A 21,480-nucleotide genomic window follows, 5' to 3' on the forward strand; every position below is an offset into this window, starting at 1 on the left:
GCTTAAATAAATGTATAAATAAATAAATAAATATAGGAATTAATAAATATAAGTTATAAATCAACAGGACATCATTAAATAAATATATCTACATTTCTGTATTTCTTCATTTATCTATTTACGCCCAGCTCATTTGAATATACGGACACATAAATGTCACACATAAATAAATGAAGAAATACGTGTGGACACATAAATAGAGATATAAATAAATGAAGAAATACAGAAATATCAAAATACATTTATTTAATGATGTCCTGTTGAGTTATAACTTATATTTATTAATTTCTGGATTTATTTATGTATTTATACATTTATTCTTGTATTTATTTATTTATTTAAGCATTAATGTATTTATTCCTGTATTTATTTATACATTTATTTAAGCATTTATTTATTCTTGTATTTATTCATGCATTTATTTATTTATACTTAAGTCATTTTAAGTCCTCCATACAGTTGTCCCCATTAGTTCCTCACCGGATGGAAACTGGCTGCGGAAATTAAATACAGAGCCACGGAGAATTAATAGAGCAATTAGTGGAGGATCAATCGTTAAAATGGGGTTCTCGTCAAATAAATCAGTTGACAAGTGGAGAGAGGGGGTGAAGAGAAAAAAAAAAGAGGGCAGGGGGGGGAGACTGTTGACAGTGTGCTGTGCTGATTAGCTTTGCCGACTGTTATCTCTCTCCACACACTGACAGTCACCTCTGCAGTCGCACCAAAAGCAACCAGCCGCCCTCGAGTCCCGCCCACCGGAGGTTTTTACGGTGAAACGGCGACGCCTTCTAGTTCAGTTCCAGTCGCATCTGTTTTTTTTGTGGTCAAATCGCTCAGGAGCAAATGACCCAATTAGACTTTCATGACTTGATCCAAATCAGCCAATTACATTTTTGGAGTGCACTCATTGCCCACTCAAAGCACGAGCCGGATGGCGTGGTTCCAATTGCTGAACGTCTCGGGTAAACACACGGCGCGCTATCGAGTTTGGGTTCTGGCTCGATGGATGCATGGCAACCTACACGGAGAGAAAGAAACATCTCACCTGGGGGAGGTGGAGCTGCAATCCCTCTCTTGGTATGGGCTGCCGGGATGGAGTCTGGTCTAGCTGCATGTTGAAGAGACCCGAGAGCGCCGCCTGGGCCGCCCGGGATTTAGCCAGCTTCTTGTTGCGCCCTGAGCCTTCGAACGTCTGTGCGTCCACCGTTACCGACATTGCAAAATTCTTTGCGTGGCTCTCGCCGCTCTCCGAGACAAAGTCGTACTTGAGACCTGGCCTGAGCTCATTGAGGATCATGACAGGGTTTTTGCCGCTGGACGGGGAGCTGAACGTCGACGGAGGGGGCAGCGGGGCCTGGACGAGGTTGCTGCCCGGCGGCGTGGGCAGCGGGAACTCCCCGAGTGAGTTTAAGGAGCCGCTGCCGTTGGAGCCGAGAAAGAAGGACTCTTCGGGCGCGGCCGGGGTCTCGAAGCCGTTGAAGAGCGTGTCGGGGAAGTCGGCTTGGTCGGATGTAAAGTCCGTGTTCACCGTCAGCGTCCGACCCATGGCCAGGTGCGCCTCGGAGGCGTTGGGGAACTGGACGAAGGAGCGCAGCGCCTTCTCCGCCGCGCTTAGTTTGGCCTTCTTCTTCGTCGGGCCCATGCCCTCGAACATCTGCCCGTTGACCTCCACGGTCATGCTAAAAACCGGCGCGTGGACCGGTCCCGTCTGAGACAGCAGTTTGTACTGCAGACCCGGTTTGATTTCGTTCAACTGCATCAGGGCGTTCTTGGGCAGTACAGGACCCGGCGTTTTCTTGCGCTTCTTGGCGCGGAACTTGGAGTGCGTGAGCCCATTGCTCCCCTCTTCTAAGGGGCGCTTTCGACTGCCCAGGCCGCTTCCATTGGGGAGCGGTTCGGCCACTCCCATCCCGTCTTTGCAGGACACGTTGTCCAGGTTTCGGTTTTCCTTAACATCGGTGCTGCTCGAACCTGCGGTGCCCAGAAAGAGTAACTTACAACGCCTTCGTTGCAGGATCTTGTAAATGCAAAATTTATAGATTCCTTTATCACTCTTTGGAACTGAACCAATGATTTGTGTTCCTTAATCAAAGCAATTGGATTGAACACAGTAACCTGTAGACTATTGCTATCAGAACGCCGTCACTACATCTATTGCTGTTCAAATATAAACATTTAAAACAGGGAGATTGATTATTTTTAAACTATATTTTGGTTTTATAGTATTTCATTTTGAAATTAACCTCCCAAAGTTATAGTTACGAAGGCTTGGTAATATAGCGTACTCTCTAGTCGCACAATGTTAAATATAAAAATGCACACACATCAACACTCAACAAAGACACACACACACTCACAGACACACACACACACACAACATATCTGCTTCTCATCCACTCAATTTGTAATCGCTCGAGTGCCTACAGAGAAATTAGGTTCATTTTAAGTGTTCAGTCCTGCAATATAAACCCTACTGGGAAACACATATCACTGAATCCAGTTAGCAAAGTGGATGGAATATTGGCAAAAATGTTCATTTATAACATCCTTCAGCAAAGGCTTGATAGGTTACTCCTTGCGGTACTCAGGAGAAAGAGAGGCCGCAGTGTGCATGAGTGGGATTGTAGGTTGGGTTGAGGGGGTGCAGGGGAGGAGTGCAGGGGGGAGGAGCTGAGGACCAGGCAAACGGGAGGATACATCAAAGAGGCGGGAAGGAGAAGACTCCACCGACTGCAGGATCCTAAAGTCTTGACCGGTGACACTGGTGGGAGGTTAAAATGCCGTGTACAGGTTGTTGTTGTTTTTAAATACAATTTTGAGAAGAATGAGGAAACTCTGAATTCAAAATCCGTTTCTAATGAGGTGCCATTCATAAAGACCCTGCGCCTCTGAGATCCCTCCCACGGAGAACACAGTGCTTTAGGTTGCACAGGGTACCGGCATGCCGTTACCATCTGCATACTGCAATTGACATCTCTATAAAAAGGCGAAAAAACTCAACACTTACTCCTGAAATCAAGAACACAAACGGCATTTCCTTCAATTTACGAGCAACATCTGCGGGGAAAAACGTGCAATGTGTTTTCCGGTGTGTGCGTACACTCTACGGCGGCGTCGTGCGCGTCGGACAGGGATGCAAGCTCAGCCAACGGACCTTTCACCGCCACAGATGCCGCGGCACAAGTTATGTAATTTATGCTGTGGCGGACAATTGAACAAGTTAAAACGAGGACTTGAATGTACAAATGAATTGTAAAAAAAACACACAAGAACCAGCATGTACTGCTGTTGCGGATTCGGTTTCCTTGCACGGAGCTTTCACCCGCTGCACATTTCCATTGCATTACATGCACGATATGCTTAAATACTGTCTATACCGCTCTTAAAAACGGTTACATTTATGGCCAATCAAAAAATCAAATCACACACTGAAAACTCTCGGATGCTGTACAAACAAATACATTGAAATAACACCACAAAGAAAGAAAAAACAACAACAACTGGAGCTCCCTCTCTCCGTTTCAAAAGTGCATCACTCATCGTATTTAAACTTTGTCTACAGGGTTACAATTCAAAAAAAGCTTATTTTATAGGATGATAACTTTTCTGCAGGTCAATGGATATCCAATAGAATTATTACCAGAGGAAAAACGCCAGAGAGCAGCAGCCATGGCACCACACACACACACACACACACACACACGTGGCGGTGGTCGTTACCATGCCAGCGTCTGTGTAATCAGCACCCGTTAGTTATGCAAAGACTAAACCTCCCACATGGGCGGATCCTCATAGTCTCTGTTAAACGTCTTCTGCCCCAGATTCATCTTAAGTGCCACTTGTTTCTTGGGCTTTTGGAATAATTTGTGTGATGAAAAATTCTCGAGACCAGCAAAGATCGTCACAGGAACGTCAAAAGATTCTTTAAATTCCCTCTGTATTTAAGGAAAAATTAATTATTGTGTGACCGTGGACTGTGTTTCATCTTAATAAATATATATATATGGATTTGCTTTGTATTGACTGGCAGCATACATGTGAGAAGGAGGCTTCAGAACCTTTGCAAGACAACACAGAGGCTCATTTGTCCCGCCGCAATAGGAACTGTTCATTTGAATTGCAGGTGAAGGCACTCGTTTGACTGAGGTTTGGGAATCGCTAAGGTGTGTGTGTGTGTGTGGTATCATCAAAGGTAATAGGAGGGTTAAATGGACACGTTCGCACTGATTACACGCCAAAGCTGGAAGACGTGCGGGCAGACAGACGGGAGGGGAAACAAAAACACAGGCGGATATCTCGGAGGAGACGGGGAGACGGACGGGCCCGACGGAAAATACTCCAATATTAAAAATGGACTCACTCATATTCTCCTCCTCGTCCACATCCATGGCCGCGGGTTTGTTCGGACCTGAGAGCAGCCTCGCCCCCGCTGCACCTGGAGATCAGAGGACATGAAGCAGGGGGGGGGGGGGCATGAGAGGCGATACTTTAGACGCTCCATCACACACACACACATAAATATTCAGAGAGCGAGCATTATCAAGGTGAGAGGGGAGGCCAGGGCTGACAGGCCTTAATAGCAGGAGCAGTCTATTGTGACTTTAATATCCCTCCGATTAGACCGCATTCCCCACTGCATGCTGGGAGATATACAGCAGGTGACATGACCACACACACACACACACACACACACACACACACACACCCACACCCACACACACACACACGAGTGTGATGAAAGCTCCATTTAGCAATATTTTTTCACACCAACAATCAAATGATTTCCCGAATATGACATTCATTCAACCTGTAGGAAAATGATGATTTGTGCATTAACCACGACGTTTGATTTCAATCGTTCATTCCAGCCCCGCCGGTCATCAATTTAATGATCTCCAAAGCGATGTCATCGGAGGAGGGGCTCACGGGGACAACTTGCACCGCCGGCATAAACTGAACAGCTAATTACAGAAATAATAATTGTTGTAAAAGTTTTCAACTGCGTGACTCGATCGGTCTCCCCACACCGACGACCGGAGAGTTGCGACGCGACAACAACAAAAAGAATAAATACATTGCTGGAAGCAGAGCAGATGAATGAAGACTGATGAAACCGACCAACAGAGGGAGTTAGAAGAGAGAAGCAGCGGAGGAGGGGAGGAGGGGACCGACGCAAAGAGAGGAGAAGCAGGAGAAAGATGGCATCGTGATACCGAGCAGATTGTGCTGATTCTACTCTCTCCCCGTCTTCCATCGGTGGGCCCATTCCTCAGCAAGACACTTCCTTAAACTGAACCAAATGGGCTAATTAATCTGGGCTAATGGTGGGTGACAGCAAATATGCTCGCACAATTATCAACCCATTAAAGATTCATATTCCGACCCATAATTGAAAATGAAAAGGTGGGGTGAAGGGGGGATGGATGGGAGCGGGTCCAACAGAGTGGAAGATGAGGATCCCCTCCCCCGGCACCCTCATCCAGCAACCCAGGACCAGCTGCGCTCCTCACAGGTCGCAGCTCCTCCGGATCACTGTGCGGTTGCATCGTTGGGTTTTAACATGTTGGTCATGAATAGTTTGAATCTGTTGAATTGGTCGTTCACCGTCAAATAAAGCCTCCTGCGTCTTCGCGTCAAGGTTGTGGGCTCATGTGCATCCAAGCGTAAAAAAAGAAAGAAAAGATCACAGACGACCGGGCTTTTGCTCGCATACGTCTTCTCCCTCTCGGACGTCCTCCAACACACACGGCCGTGGAGTGTAATCGGCGCCCGTCAGTTCCAGACGGAAGACCGCCTCGGTCATACGTCGGTGGATATTTCTGAAATCAGGTGCAATCGGAGGGGGAGAGTCAGAAGAAAACCCCTCAATTTATGTGTTGTTGACATTATCGTTGTCAATTTAAATTATTTCAGAATTCCCCCCAAAAGATGATCCGTGTACGCCCAAGACACGATGACTAGACCAGATCCATATGACCTGTGTCGAGTTGCTCTTATTACCTTCGCATTGAAAATGCCGGAAGGTTATGTTTTGATCGCCGTGTATTTATTTATTTATTTATTTGTATGCGTGTTATTCGCAAAACTCAAAAAGTATTGAACCGAATCGCATGTAATTTGGTGGGATGATTGTTTATTATCCGGGGACCAGTTGATTAGATTTTGGGATCAATCGGGTCAAAGGTCAAAGGTCATGAACAGGTCAAAATCTTTCGCAGACCTCAAAAAGTATTGAACCGAATCGCATGAAATTTGGTGGGATGATTGTTTATTATCCGGGGACCAGTTGATTAGATTTTGGGATCGATCGGGTCAAAGGTCATGAACAGGTCAAAATCTTTCGCAGAACTCAAAAAGTATTGAACCGAATCGCATGAAATTTGGTGGGATGATTGTTTATTATCCGGGGACCAGTTGATTAGATTTTGGGATCGATCGGGTCAAAGGTCAAAATCTTTCGCAGAACTCAAAAAGTATTGAACCGAATCGCATGAAATTTGGTGGGATGATTGTTTATTATCCGGGGACCAGTTGACTAGATTTTGGGATCGATCGGGTCAAAGGTCATGAACAGGTCAAAATGTTCTTGAATCGCATGAAATTTGGTGGGATGATTGGTTATTATCCGGGGACCATTTGATTAGATTTTGGGATCAATCGGGTCAAAGGTCAAGGTCATGGAAAGGTCAAACTCTTTTTTTACCATAGCATGATACATTTTTGTCCAATTGGCATGCAACTAATGCCAAAATGTTCATAATTCAATGCCCAATCTTGTGATATGCGAAGGTATGCGCTCTACCGAGTGCCCATTCTAGTTGGATGTGTATCAATGCGAGTGGAACTCAAGGTCACTCAAGTTCAGCCGAACGCTGAATAAAAGTGACAAATTACAGTAATCTGAATCCCGGCTGTTAGAACAATATGTGTCAAGTTGACTGATCGTGAAAAAATAAAAATAAATAACGCATCGCCTAAAGGAGTACCAAGTAGGCGTAAAAGGCACTATTTTCTTTAAAATGGCCCATTGCCCGATTCCCCCCGAGCTATTATCTTAAGAGTTGTACTGCTGACAATATTCACAGCTAGAATCGTTGCTTTGTTAAATTGACCAGTAATTTAGGAACGTCTGGAGTACATTTCCTGAGTATTCTCTGAATGCGCTCTGAGGGACCGACAGCAACCGTGTGAGAATATGTGGCCATCGATCCAGAAATATGACGTGCTGGCTATAAAGGTGCGTTCACACCAAAAGCAAAACAATTTTTTTCGCGCGACCGAATCTCATGAAAAGTCAACGTACAGACTTGTGTGGCTGCGATAGTCGCGATATTTTCCCGGGCGACGCGATGTGGGCGATGCGTTTTCAGCGGCGCAATTTTCGCCCGTAGTTGAAATATTTCAACTTTGAGGCGGTCATCTCGCAAATCGGGCCAATCGGCTCTTGAGTTCCGCTCTCATAGCTGGAAGCGGAAGTCTTTCGGACCTAACAGTAACTTCATCGGTGAAAGTGACCGAGCTGAGTGAGCCTACGGGTGATGTCATGAACCCAAACACGAGGGCGTTAGTGTGTGGGATGTCCACGACAAATATAAAGCAGAACTAGTGGTTAGTTATTCTGGTGGATGAAGGAGATGATAACGGTCTTTACGGAGACGAGACACAGAGATAAGCCCCGCCCCTCGCGGAGCGTCTCGACGCTCATGGTGAGAACACGGTGAACGGTCGAGCGAATAAACTCACTCGTTTTGGGCGACGCGAAAAATCACATCGCTTTTGGTGTGAACGCACCGTAACACCCTCAGACCACGGGCCAAGAAAACTGCCGAAACGGGGATCATGGGAGCGAGCGGTCGAGAGCGGTCGTCTCCTAACCGCGAGGAGCCCGGTTCGATCCCCACCCCGCCCGTAGTTGCATGCCAAACTGTCCTTGAGCAAGACACTGAACCCCCGGTTGTTCCCCTGGCACTTCACTGCAGCCCGCTGCTCCGTAATCACTGAGGACGGGTCAAATGCTCCACGGGGATAAATTAAAGTCGACATTTCTTTCTTGCTTTAAGTTTTCTAAAGGCACTTCAGGTATCAGACAGTTTCGGACATAAAAGTCTGCAACGGTAATTTGGACATTTCCGTGGGAAACTTTTGACGAGCAAACGCAACCAAAGCAGTGGATATAAAAGTGAGTCGAAAGAAGCTGAGGACCGCCACTCACCCCCTCACCCCCCCCGCCCACCCCACCTCTACGTGCTCAAATGATACCGCGTCATCGAGTTTGAGAGACGGCTTGGTTCCAGGTAATTCTGAGTGGACGCCAAGGGAGGCCGGGAAAAGAGAAAGATGAGAAAGAAGATGAAAAAACCTCAAATTCAATCTGGCACAGTGAGAGGGACTGAGGGGAAATAAGGTGCTTTTGATTCGTCTCTCATCCCTCGCTTGCGCTGTGACGGAGCGATAGAGCATCGCCACCGCGGAGCGAGCAGCAGCACCGGCCGACTGACGGGGAGGAGGTGGTTAGGGGGGCGAGGGAGAGGAAGGTAAAGGTGAGGGAAGAATAGAGGGCGAGAGAAATGGAAAACGCAATCTTATTCCAAGTAAAAGGGAATCATTATCTCCTCTGAAACAGAAGGCGATGGAAACAGCTGCCCTTGGCAGGCGGCGGGGTTCAAACCGTCTTAAAATGGCCGATGGAGGCTAGTGTGGGAATTTAGGTTCTTCATCAACATCAATTCAGACCGACTTATGAGCTTAAAAAAATAAACCACATCAGAGGCATAAATGATTAAATAATCGTACTCGCATGAAGGGATAACCTTTATTAATTCATCCAACGAAATGGAGAACTATTCCATCGCATTGGTCGCCGCCCCCCCCCCCCCCCCTCCGCAAATCAAATATGTACGAGTTCTAAGCAAAAAGTAATTATATAAAATGATATCGAGTTGAAAGGTCCATTGGTGGGAAGACTCAAAAGGCTGAAGCACTGTGGCAATGCATGAGCAGCATTGAGGAGACATCGTCTCTTGAACCGAGATAGAACCACTAACTTCACCACTTCGGGGGAAATATGATCCAATTCATGGGAAAAGGCGATTTCAGGAAGAAGCAGACGGAGGGGTTAGCGATATCCGTTTGGAGGAAACATCCAGGATCCCAAAAAAGATAAGGACAGAAGCTGAAGCTTCAGATCAGGAAGTGAAGGAGACGGAAGACGACGAGGAGCAGCACAGAGAAGGCCTTTATTCACCGGGACAATCGGCAGCACTCGGGAGCAAACGCAGCATGTGGATACCTTCAGGAGCTCGCGTGGCATCGAAGTGATGCGCTCACGCAATTTGCCAATGCTAGTAGAAGCATCTCCTTCCAGCCTCTCCGGGTAAAGCGCCTCCGACGATCAACCACGACGAACTCACGAGGTGAAGCCGAGGCTACGTTCGCGATTGGCCAGTCTGTGTTTCAGGGCGGGACTTAAGAGAAAGGTTAAATCTCTCAGCAACTAGGTGGGGCGCTGTAATAAGATAAGATATATACTTTATTAATCCCCAAGGGGAAATTAGTTCTCTGCATTTAACCCATCCTTAGTTAAGGAGCAGTGGGCTGCAGTGATGCGCCCGGGAAGCAACTGGGGGTTCAGTGACTTGCTCAAGGACACTTCGACTTGCAACTAACGGGGAGAGCGGGGATCGAACCCACAACCTTGGGGTTGCAGGACGACCCTCTTACCCCACTGAGCTACAGCCGCCCCCTGTAATAGAGCGTGGACCTCAGTGACGCTTTACAGTCCCTTGTCTGGCTTTATATTCTAGCTTTCTTTTCTTACTTTGAGCCTTTTTATTTCGTGGCCAGTCAGCCAGAATGTGTCCGTGCCAAGCGTCACCTCGCGCTGCCGTCGTTGGTAGCAGAGCGTGTCCTGGCTTCCATAACAATGGCTTGCTGTAAACGCCCCCCTCCCCCCGTGTTATATTCACTCCCACGTAGATTTTACTCTGGAGCCGGAGGCGCTTTCCTCACAAACGTTGTTGTGTGATTCAGTTTCTCCAAAGTGTTTAAGCTCTCTTGTTTCAACTAACGTGTCGCAAAAAAAAAGAAGTAATAATCCCAAATAACTTTTTCCATTTGTGTTTATTACCTTCGCATTGAAAATGCGGAAGGTTATGTTTTGATCGCCGTGTATATATTTGTATGCGTGCGTGTTTGCGTGTTACTCGCATAACTCAAAAAGTATTAAACCGAATCGCATGAAATTTGGTGGGATGATTGGATATTATCCGGGGACCATTTGTTTAGATTTTGGGATCGATTGGGTCAAAGGTCAAGGTCATGAAAAGGTCAAAATCTCCTTACCATAGCACGGTAAATTTTTATCCAATTGGCATGCAACTAATGCCAAAATGTTCATAATTCAATGCCCAATCTTGTGATATGCGAAGGTATGCACTCTACCGAGTGTCCGTTCTAGTTCTCAATGTTTTGGCAAAATGACATTAAAATAATCAGATTTTTACGTCTAATTTGTCTCCTCGACAAGACGATGAGCCTCGGATCGGCCCGACGGGGCCCTCTGATGAAGAGGCTCGCTCTTTGGTGTCATCATACAGACCCACCAAAGCCAGAGGGGAAGGCACTCGGGCTTTGAAAAACAATGTTGTGGGTCGACTGTCACTAAAAAACAAACGCACACATACTGCATGGTTGAGCCGCACCATGAGCTCAATGCAAAGAACCCCATTGGACTAAACCACTCGCCAACTTCTGTGATGAGATGACTGGTTGGCATTCATTCAGCCCTCCTTGCCGCCGGCTCAGAGCGCTGATGACACCGCGGAGTGCCGACGACACCACTTCACGCTCGTCCCGGCAACGGATCTCGTACCGTCACATTAACCGCACGTTGAGAGACAACAGCCCCCCCGCCGTCAAAGTTCCAGGAGCCCGACTCGATGCCGCGCTGACGGCCCCGAGACGGGCTCCAAAAACAGCTCCCGCTTAGCTGCCGTCGGAAACAGACGAGACGGGAAAAAAATAAAAATAGAAGCCAAGTGTGCACCGTTGCAGACGCAGCCACGTCGGGACTCGTCTCTGCGTTGCTGATGCTCCCCTCCATGCAGCGGGAGGAGAAGCCTAAACTCATCCCAGGAATATAATTGCAATTATTTCCTGACTATTTGCTCTGTAAATCAGCGGCAATGTTTCCTTTAATGGCTTTTCAAATCACAGATAAAAACTGATTTGGTATTTCCAACCGCACTTTGAACAGCACTGTGAAATCATTACTTTATAAATGAATGTTTAATCATTTCACCAATTTATGTATTCAGGAGTTTAAACTGTAATGGCATTTTGGACTGCAGAAAGTCCTCGAACGTGGCCGCTTTCCCCTGGAATATTTACAGTATTGCATTTTGTTGTTGTCTATTGAAATATTTATTTATATAATGGTATATAGTATAAGACAACAAGGGAATATATTGAAAGAGGGGAATGTTGTAGAATTTACAGCATCATACTTTATCTTGTAGATCTTTTTTAAGTGGAGATCTTGGCAAACTCTGTATATTTAGTATTTGAGTATTAGTATTTAGTATTTTTAGTGTTTAATTTTTATTTTCTATTAATATCTTTATGTCCCATTATTTACCACACACACAGTTTCATAACGATCACTTTCGACATCTGTTGAAAAAAGCCTATCTTGACTTGCAATTGTCTAAACCTTTCATAGCTGTTTGATGGTCGAGCTTTACGTTAAAAATAGAATAAAAAACGACTGTATTGACGTGCGAGCGTCCCCGCCATCGTCGCAGCATCTCACGCTCGCTCGTTTGTGGGAGACGACTTGCTCGGGCGCCGGTCCGCTTGACGGACGCCGCGGTCGGCAGCCAGTACCTCTCTGGGTAATGGACCGGGGCAGAGGCTCAGCTGGGCTGCCCCACGCCCACCCAGCTCGTCATCTGCGAGAACCCACAAGAGATACGTTGTTTTCTAGAGATGCACCGATCAGGTTTTTTGGTGCCGATCACCGATCACTGAAATCAGTATCTGCCGATCCGATAATACCGATCACGGTGTCGATTGAAGCATTCTATTTATTGTGTAGCATTATTGCCTCGGACTATAAGGAAATACATATATAAAGCACCTCAAACATTAAAGAAATTACAGATTTCTTTCAACATTTAGGACTTTTACTTTGAAAAATGTCCTAATTGATACATTAAAATTGTTTGATTGCTATTGTAGGGGATTTCAGATATGTATGGAACACATCTGCATTATTCATTTCCTGGAACTCTTGGGGAAATCTATTTACAGGACTTTTCTTAACATACAAAAGTCAGACTTATTTTTATAAACTCTTCCTTGGTACAGTAAAAATGTTTTAATGTTAGCGTAATTTAAGCTAAATCTCAGAAACGATCTATAAAGATACAAAATCAGTTCATTGTTTACTTTTATATGCTAGTGTATGATTTGTCGACATCTTATTTTGATAAACGGATGTTGTTTCACGTGGTTCTTTCCGCTAACTTTGCCAAACCGGATGTTTTCACGTAAATCCTTCCGCTAACGTTACGTCATCTGATCGGCCAAGTTTGATCGGCCGTTTTGAGAACGCCGATCAAAACCGATAATGGGAATATCGGCCGATATGGATCGGCGCCGATCAGATCGGTGCATCCCTGTTGTTTTCCTTCATTGCGATCATTTTGGGGGCGTGGCTTTGAAGAGACGACTCCATTTAAAAGACGTCCGGTGCTCGTACTTTCAGTACGGTCAGGGTCTGTCAATGAGCCGCTTTGTCTCAAAGTCATTTAATCTGCTGACACGTCGTAAACAGTAAAGAGCAAATCCTCACCTTTGAACGGAGGAAATTAGAGAATGTTTGGCTCCAAATATATAGCTTTAAACAATTTCTCGGTGATCAAAAGGACCGATTGTCTCGCATCTAAACGAGAGCCACAGAAGGGACGTTCAAGATAAAGCGCGGCGGTTCGTCAATAGGGATGAGGAGAAGCCCCGCCCCCCAATAAAAACACAAGAGATACTTGAAAGCCGAGAAACGAGAAGCGCATGGATGTAGAGGTGTAGGAAAGAGGAGAGCGTTGACCCTTTATTGTGTTGCAGACTTTAATATCTGACGGCCGGTCGTTTATCATCCCGGACTGCGAGAAGGGAGGAGGAGGAGGAGGAGGAGGAGGAGGAGGAGAGTATCAATATGAATTTTTTATTTGATGGATTTTAAAAACGGAGATTGGATTTCAGAAGGCTGGCACAGCCAAGGTTCATGGAAAGAGTGCGAGGCCGAGCCGTAGAGACCGGGTGAGGAATAACGCCGCCGCCGCCCGTGAGGAACACACCCACACCGCCGCGTCTCACGATAAACTACTTCCTGCTCTGTGTGCGACACAAAAAGAGAAAGGAGCGCTGGAAATCAAATGTTATCATTCAGCTCGAAGCTGAGAAACCCCATGATGCGTTTTACATCTTTAGTTCACACACACACACACACACACACCTTTCTTTGCTTTTTTTACTACCACACTTTTTTCTCTCCCTCACACATACAGATCTTTCTTGCTCGTCTTTTTCTTTGTTTTTACACACACCCACACACAAACACCACACACACTTCAGGTGAGGTCATAAATCATCAGAGTGAGTGGCTACGATTCGCCCCGCCGCACCAGCGGAGACAGGAGGGCCGAGGGCTTGGGAGGGGGGGGTTGGAGGGTGGAGAACAGAGGAGCTTTTCAGCTAAATGGCTGCCCTCACTTCCCCGTGTCCATCAGGGCCAGAACGAGCGACCGCTTCGCCTCGGGGCGCGACACGTCGCAGAAGGCCGACGCTGGTGACACGGGCGCACACACACACACACAACGGTGGGGGGGGGGCGAACACTTTCACACACACACACACACACAGTTGTAGCCAGACTAAAAGGTGCTTTGACAGACGAAGCTACATCGCAACAGGAAGGAGGGACAGCTCGGATCCGGCAAGGCAAATCGTGAAATAATCCCGAAAACGCGACCGATGTTTTTCATGTGCAGGGACACAAATTGTCCGGATTTTGTGTCGTTGGGAAAAACTTTTTTTGCGACCCGGACATTTAAAAAAACTAATGTTTGGTTCAGGCAACAAACCCACTTCGTGAGGTTTTGGAAAAGCCTCGCGGTGGGGCTGAAAATAAGTACGTAAAGTTATGTTTGGATAACTAAGCCACATAGTTGTGTTTAGGAAAACTGGCACGACCGGCGGCTCAGGCCACAAAAACACAACGTTGTGTCCAAGACACGTCACCGAATTGCTCCCGCCTCTACTTACCACACACAATATTCATTGTTGAAGACCCTCCAAATGCGCCTCGACCCACCGGACCTCATGCACATCCATACACAGAGTCTTATTCTGTTCGCCAGCCACTTTACTCCAGGAGAAAATGAGAAACGCAGCATGACGAACATTGTTTGAGGTAGAAAATGAGGTACGGGCCGACGCCTTCCACCTGGAACCGGAGCCGATCGTCATCTTGTAATGGCTTTATGTGGTCCGCTTTACACCGCTGTGGACCGAGATTGTCAGAGAGAGATGAGATAACCGTGTTGTCGTCTGGCTAAAGGCTATCGCGGGAAAAATATATCAACGCCAGTTGAGTAAGTGTCCCATTTCCCAGAAAACCTATTCATACTGCATGGTATTGAAATCAAGAAGAATAAAGAAAAGAAATGCTCTGAATTATTTGGCAGGGTTGTTTTGACTCGGGCCTGAACCCTGACATTTTCTCCCCTGGTTCTCATATCGAGGTCACATTCCTGCATTGTGTGGCCTTTCGGTAGCAAAGAGTCTCTCAGGAAATGCTATTATTCATGAGGGGGGGATTACTCTGTATTGTTGGGTTGTGCAAAGATATTGATTCACTGAGCTGAATTCATCGTGTGATGTGTTTTTGTATCCACTGGAGAGTTCCCGCGCTGCACATATTACTCATATTACATAAAAGAAAACTGATTAGTTCTGATCATGATTATCTGGTTTCTGACTTTTTCACATTGACTCAACAAACAATTGGCAAATCACACTCAAATCAAATAAATTCGTGGTTTGTGAAATACGTTCGTCAACGACTCCTGGACGAATCCGTCACTTGGGTCAGAAAACCCAGTTATATTCCTGCTAAACAGAAATCGGATGACGTCAGCAAAGTAGTGACAAGGTGTGTTTTCTCAACCTAAATGTATTCAGTTTAATTAAGCGAGAGACGACTTTTCGGTGCTCGGAGGAGTGGCTGGAAGAGAAGGAGAACCCGGAGAGACGCGGCGGTTACAAAAGCCAGAGGGCCGGACGAAAGAGAGGGGAAACGGATCGAACAGCACCGAGAGTCCGAGATGAGGAATCGACGACGAGAAGGAGGAGATGAAAGGAAGAGGGGGCAAGGGGAAAGGAACTGGACAGAGACAAATGGCCGGTGGCGGCGAGCCCGCCGATGAGACAGCCCTCTCACCAGCCCTAACACAGACTGATAGGACCACCGGGCTCCGCCTCCACGCCGCCCCGTCTGATTCGGCCTCGTATCCACATCACATCGTAAAAAAGGCGCATCAGGCCTCCACCCGACGCAGCGGAATGTGGCAACATGTTACTCGAAGCCGTATTCGTTATTACCTCGTGAGCAGTTTCATTCTCTCTCTCCTCTCTCTCCTCCTCCTCCCCCCCCCCCCAAGACAAGCAGCGCCAGCGAACACCGTCGAGTCCTCCTCCGCTTGCCGCGTCGGCTCATCTTCCCCCAGGCCGCTCAATGGATCATTTTGAAATCGTCGTGGTAAAATTCTATCGTTGGCTTGGAGAGATCAGATCCGTGTGGCGTGCGCTACAACGATCGCATTTCAAGGCGTGCGATCCGTATTCCACGTGTCTGTCACGGCGCTATTAGAACGGACCCAAAAGCACGACTCAGACAGGAGGAACAAAGATGAATGTCTTCAGAGGACAAGAGCAGGTGAGGGAACCTGAGTAGACAGGGACTAACGAGGGAATGGGCAACAGGTGAGACGGGCGTGAGGACCAGGTGAAGGTAATGAGGGACTAACGAGGTGATCAGAGGCAGGTGAGGGGAGTTGGACTGACGAGATGGGAAGCAGGATCTGGAATGACGTGATAGTTAGTGAGACAGGATGAAAACAACTAATAATAGAAGGAAGGTGTGGAGCTGAACTGTTACAGTGTCCGCCTGTTCTTTACGGACAATTTCAGACGTGAACTTCCTCGACGCCCGGCGGTCGTGTGCAACAGCAAAGGAGTCTGGGGATTTTTCCTGTGCAAAGACCCGAGCCCGACGAGGCGGCCGAGTGCCGCAGATGCGGCGAAGGGGACCTGCAAGTTGAAAGATGAGGGGGTGCAATGCCAACTAAAGAGGATCAGGGGATCATTGGTAACTGCCCGTGTATGTGGTTAGGTGGAGGCGGCCACTGTCGCCGCCCCGCCATCCCATTACTTTCCCCAATAAAGCCTTGGCAGTCCGCTGATTACCTCAAGAAAGTGCAGGAGAGGAAGAATCTTAATAGAAATGGGATCAGGGGTTTTCTGGGAAGTCAGAATCTTTCCTCATTTCACTCTCTCTCTCTCTGTGTGTGTGTGTGTGGCCTCCTCAGGTGCCGCCCCCAGGCACTGACCAGGTAATGGAGTACACGTGTGGGCGCTCTTGGCCTCATGGAGGGGGGGGGTCTGGGCAGCGAGGGGAGTGCCTGTCGCGCTGCCTGATTGAAACTGATGGGGCCGCGGAGTATACCGGCCCACCAACACGGCCCTCCCCGTCTCATCAAACACACACACACACACACACACACACACACACACACACACACACACGCCTACCTCAGAGTCCATTATTCAATTTGGCCCTTCTAATGACCAGAGAATTAGGCTGCCAGAAGCGATTTGCCGTCCGAGCTTTTCTCCTCTCTGCATATTAAGAGGCGGCCGTTCCGACACCGACATCCAATCGGAGGCTTTCGCCGGACGAGGAAGGCCTCCGAAACGATAAAACACTTATTTAACCCGCAGTACATGTCGCGAAGATTAAGAAGGATGGCGGCTGTGTCTAGAACACACGCTCTACCTGGTGTCCTAGGAGTTTAACACCCGGGTAATAAAACCATGTGGCAGAACTGGCACAACGCACATACGCCCGTACAGTGGAGACGGGAAGTATTTCGTCATGAAACTGCATTGCCACCCCGATAAAGAGCATCAAAACAACCATGGGCTCAAACTAATGAACTATTGGCCTTGACTAAACGTAATGGCAACCACAGTTTAAGGTCATTGATTGAACAAAGTATTTATGTTCAGGGTTCTTACACATTTTGACCAGTGGATTTCCAGGACTTTTCCAGGACTTTTTACCAAATGTCCATGACCAAACAGAAATCTCGGGCTAAACATGAAAAATGTTGAAGATTTTGCGTATTGATTGCGTACGCCGGCTTATATTTTGAGCGTCTTTCTTTAAAAATCACATTAATTATTTCAAACTCGCCGTAAATGAACACGTGATTATAACAAATTTCCAAGACTTTTCCAAAACTTTTATGATTAAAGTTTTTTTCCATGACTTTTCCAGGCCTGGAAATGACCATTTTAAAATTCCATGACTTTTCCAGGTTTTCCATGACCGTACGAACCCTGTATGTTTTCTTTAGAAGCAGAAAAAGACACGGTGGTTCTGAGTCATACTGTACAAAACCATTTAACAGTCAGTGAGTCACATTTTTAGGATGGCTGTCTATCTACAGGCCACCCAAATAAACGTGTTTTTTGTTGCTATTTTAACCTTCCTGTGCTGTGTGCCGAGAGAAGGGCACAACGGCAATGCCGAAAATCGTGAAGTATGTTTGGAAGTGTGCCAATTTATGAAAAATGCCCGAATCGCGGAGGAACTCCAGCGCCGCGCTCGCAAATATCTCAACGCGGACGCCTTTGAGCACGAGGAGACGGAGCGCGGCGCACGCTGCATCGTCTGTAACACAATGATTTCGGGTCGAGTTGCAGCCTCACAACTGGACATCTTCGTCGTTTTCTTTACGAAAAGGTAGACGCGGTTGTCGTCTCGTGTTGCCGTGGGCGCTCTCAGGTGTACATCTTTGTTTCCCACAATTCAGCAGTTTACTTTCGCATAAAAAATGGCATCTTGCGCCTTCCTTCGTCCAGCCGGCACGCCGTTTGTCACCCGTCGAGGCCGGCTTAGACGCAACGGGATCTCCCCGCTCCTCGAGGAAAAGGGACGCGGTCGTGGATGCATCCTTGTAGGTGTGTGTGTGTGTGTGTGTGTGCACCTGCCACGATGTCATCGGTGGAGTTGAATTTCACACCCGGCTCCTTTTCGCTTTTGTCAGGCAGAGAGGTAGCGTTTGACGGACAGCGGAGGGGGGGGGGGGAGGGGGGGCTTCTGCCTGATGAAAAAGGTTGTGGCAGCTGACAGAGGGTGGGATGAAGTGTTCATACACCCCAGAGAGGACGAATGTCAGGGGACGGACGCACCGGCCGAGACGAAGCGGGAGAACAGCGGGGGCTACGCCGTGTTGGGAGAAGAAAGAAACTCATTAAAAGCTTTCTGAACTGGGATCCAGTAAGATCCTGAAGTTTGAAATGGTTTTGCATTTTCATCTGGTTGCGTTAGCACAGAGGAAGGTCACACACACACACACACACACACACACACACACACACACACACACACACACACACACACACACACACACACACACACACACACACACACACACACACACACACACACACACACACACACACAAAGTCACCAGCTTTGTGCTAATTACACTGAGACAGGCAGACGGCTCATTTTCTTATCGTGACTGAACGCCGCCGCGCCTGGAAATGTTGTGCCACTAAATAAAGCGCCGCTCATAAAAAAACAGTTGAATGGGAGCGTGTTTACTATTTCATTTCCATTGCTACCGTTGTCAAACGTTAATGTTTTTTTTTTCTCTCAGAGGCTGCAAATCTCGTTTTGGCGTCTCGACGCGTCGGCTTCCGACACGTTAAAAACAACGGGACCGATTAAGAAGCTGTACCCGCCGTGACCGTTCTCGACGGACGTGACGGGTGCGTGAAGGGAGGGAGGAAAGGAAGCCGGAGGGAGAATGTAAGGACGAAGGCGAGAGAAGAAAATGGAGAAACGGAGTCTGGCGAGAGGCGAACTCGCTTTTACGGCAATGGATTGTGAGCGCCAGACGGACCCCCCCCCCCCCCCCCCAACTTACAAAAGCTCATTTTGGAGATTTTGCTGGCACAGCAGAAAAGGCCTCCGTTCCCTCATTTTCCATATTTCATACGCGGCCCATTGGCGAGCGTCGTCTCCGCGCGTCGGCACGGTTACGAGCGGTGCGTGGAAGAAACCGATCACTTGGAAGATGTGCTCAAGTTCAGCGTTTTGAAAGTCACCGTGATCTCTACGATAATCCACTCGCACCGGACAGGGGGATTACAAATGATCCACGTCGACGGTAAACACGAGTCCTGCTGGAGATACGGCATTGCAGGTTTTCTGAAACAACCAATATAAATAACAAAAATCATTTTTATTTACATATAACTATAAAACCGTAAAAGATATTAATACAAAAACTGATGTAGATGAATGGAATACTGATGTGTATACAGGGCTTTTACTTAGTAGTCCCAAATATATAGTATGGCTTCTATTGCACGCTACGTAACATTATAATTGTGTAATACTGCACGATCGGCATTACCATAGGAACAATTTGATTTGTAAACTGCAGGTAAACTGTAAAAAAAAAAAGAAATGAGAGTAAATTGTGGACGTGTGCACATTGTGGACGACTGTAATAATCAATCAGGGCACAATGCGAAACCAATACGTCGCAAGCTTTTTGTAAAAGATGCAGAGATTGCAACGCTGCCCACCGCCGCCGCCGCCGCTTCACGCCGCCGCCCTCGGGAGGAAGGAGGAGACGCAGCTTTGTGTTCTTCTTGCGTGGCAAACATGGGACCACACGCTGCATTTTGTAGCGCGACACTGTTGTATAATGACAATAAATGGACCTGGGACATCCAACTGCAGCGTTGGGATGAGTCTTTAAGATTAAAAATATACTTCATTTCACTTCCAGTTCCCTCGTCTGGAAACTAATGTCTTTTTCTACATTTTTTGAATGTTTTTTGGTTAGATGGGTTCAATAAAGTACGTGGTTAACAGAGGACTCAAGAATGTTGAAGCTTTTTTTTACGCGAGTCTAAATGAGTCTAGAAAAGAAAAACCTCGCTGACCAGTCCGCCTCGTGGTTGTCGTCATGTGATAGCCTAGCGTTAGCTCCTTTCTTCTGAGGATGGCACTCTCGCTTAAAAACTCCCAAAACACGGTGTTCATTTACGAAGACGGCTTCATATCGGGAACAATAAAAACCGTGTATGTGCCGGAGAGATAATTTTCTGCAATGATCCAAAAGTTGTAAAAAAAAATTCCCACTGGCTAGTTTGTGGAGCGACGTTAACCTCGGAGGGGGGGGGGGGGGGGGGGGTCGTCACTGAGCTCCCGCTTGGCTGCGCTCACCCTAACCCTGATCCAATTACACACATGATTGAAAACACCTGCGCTGGTGTGCCGGGTGTCCCGAACGCTGCGTGTCATCGGCGTAGCGGCAAAGCCTCCGAAGTCAAATGAATCAGCTGCTTCGCGCAAAGATATTCAGACAATAAACTGGGAATTGGAACTAATCGCTTCCGACAAACTCCACAGCCAGCTGCAGGGTAATAATCCCTGACAAATCAAGAATCACATTGGAAATTCTTCTCTTAACCTACAAAGCCTTGATTGGTGATGCTCCATCATATCTTAAGGAGCTTGTAGTACCATATTGCCCCACTAGAGGGCTGCACTCACTAAATGCGGGGCTACTCGTGGTTCCTAGAGTCTTAATAAGTAGTAATGTGTCGTGGCACTCCGTCTAGTTCTGGGGCTTCCGTACCACACTTTTGAGATCAGTCTTAAAAGCTATTAATCGACACGCGAGTGACACAAGTAGTTCTTCATACAAAATGATGTTTACTAAAAACCGTAGAGTACATGTTCACGCGGTCAAAAAACTATGTCGCTTCCAACAACTCTGAGCTCAAACAAGACTGACAGTCCAACACACAGCTGTTATACTGACGTGACGTCATCTTACATTCTGACGAATTATTCAGCTTTTAAATACAATACTAAATTATATACAGTATGTGAACATAAAAATTCTTTCAAATCATAATAATTTTTTGTATCTTCAGCTACCTTTTAAAATCTTTTTAAACTAAATTATTCTAACAAATGAAATCATGCATTTGGCTCTTTACAGGATGGTTAGGGTTAGCACAGAGGAAGGTCCCTCGACACACACACACACACACACACACACACACACACACACACACACACAATGCTGCTGGGGGACGTTTAGGATA

General features: G+C 46.9%; 1 protein-coding gene across 4 annotated transcripts in view; it reads right to left on the reverse strand.

Annotated features, from left to right (window-relative positions):
* Positions 1 to 21,480, reverse strand: part of adarb1b (adenosine deaminase RNA specific B1b) — a 119,388-nt gene that overhangs the window by 17,621 nt on the left and 80,287 nt on the right. For all 4 annotated transcript variants that reach the window (XM_056430541.1, XM_056430519.1, XM_056430528.1 and 1 more), the window contains 2 exons: positions 4,361 to 4,435; positions 1,046 to 1,971 (listed from right to left, as the gene is read on the reverse strand). In XM_056430541.1, coding sequence (XP_056286516.1) covers positions 1,046 to 1,971; positions 4,361 to 4,388 — 954 coding nt within the window. In that variant the 5' untranslated portion in view covers positions 4,389 to 4,435. The remainder of the gene's footprint in view (positions 1 to 1,045; positions 1,972 to 4,360; positions 4,436 to 21,480) is intronic.

The sequence above is a fragment of the Pseudoliparis swirei genome, chromosome 2 (genome assembly GCF_029220125.1).
Source record: "Pseudoliparis swirei isolate HS2019 ecotype Mariana Trench chromosome 2, NWPU_hadal_v1, whole genome shotgun sequence".
Taxonomy (NCBI): domain Eukaryota; kingdom Metazoa; phylum Chordata; class Actinopteri; order Perciformes; family Liparidae; genus Pseudoliparis; species Pseudoliparis swirei.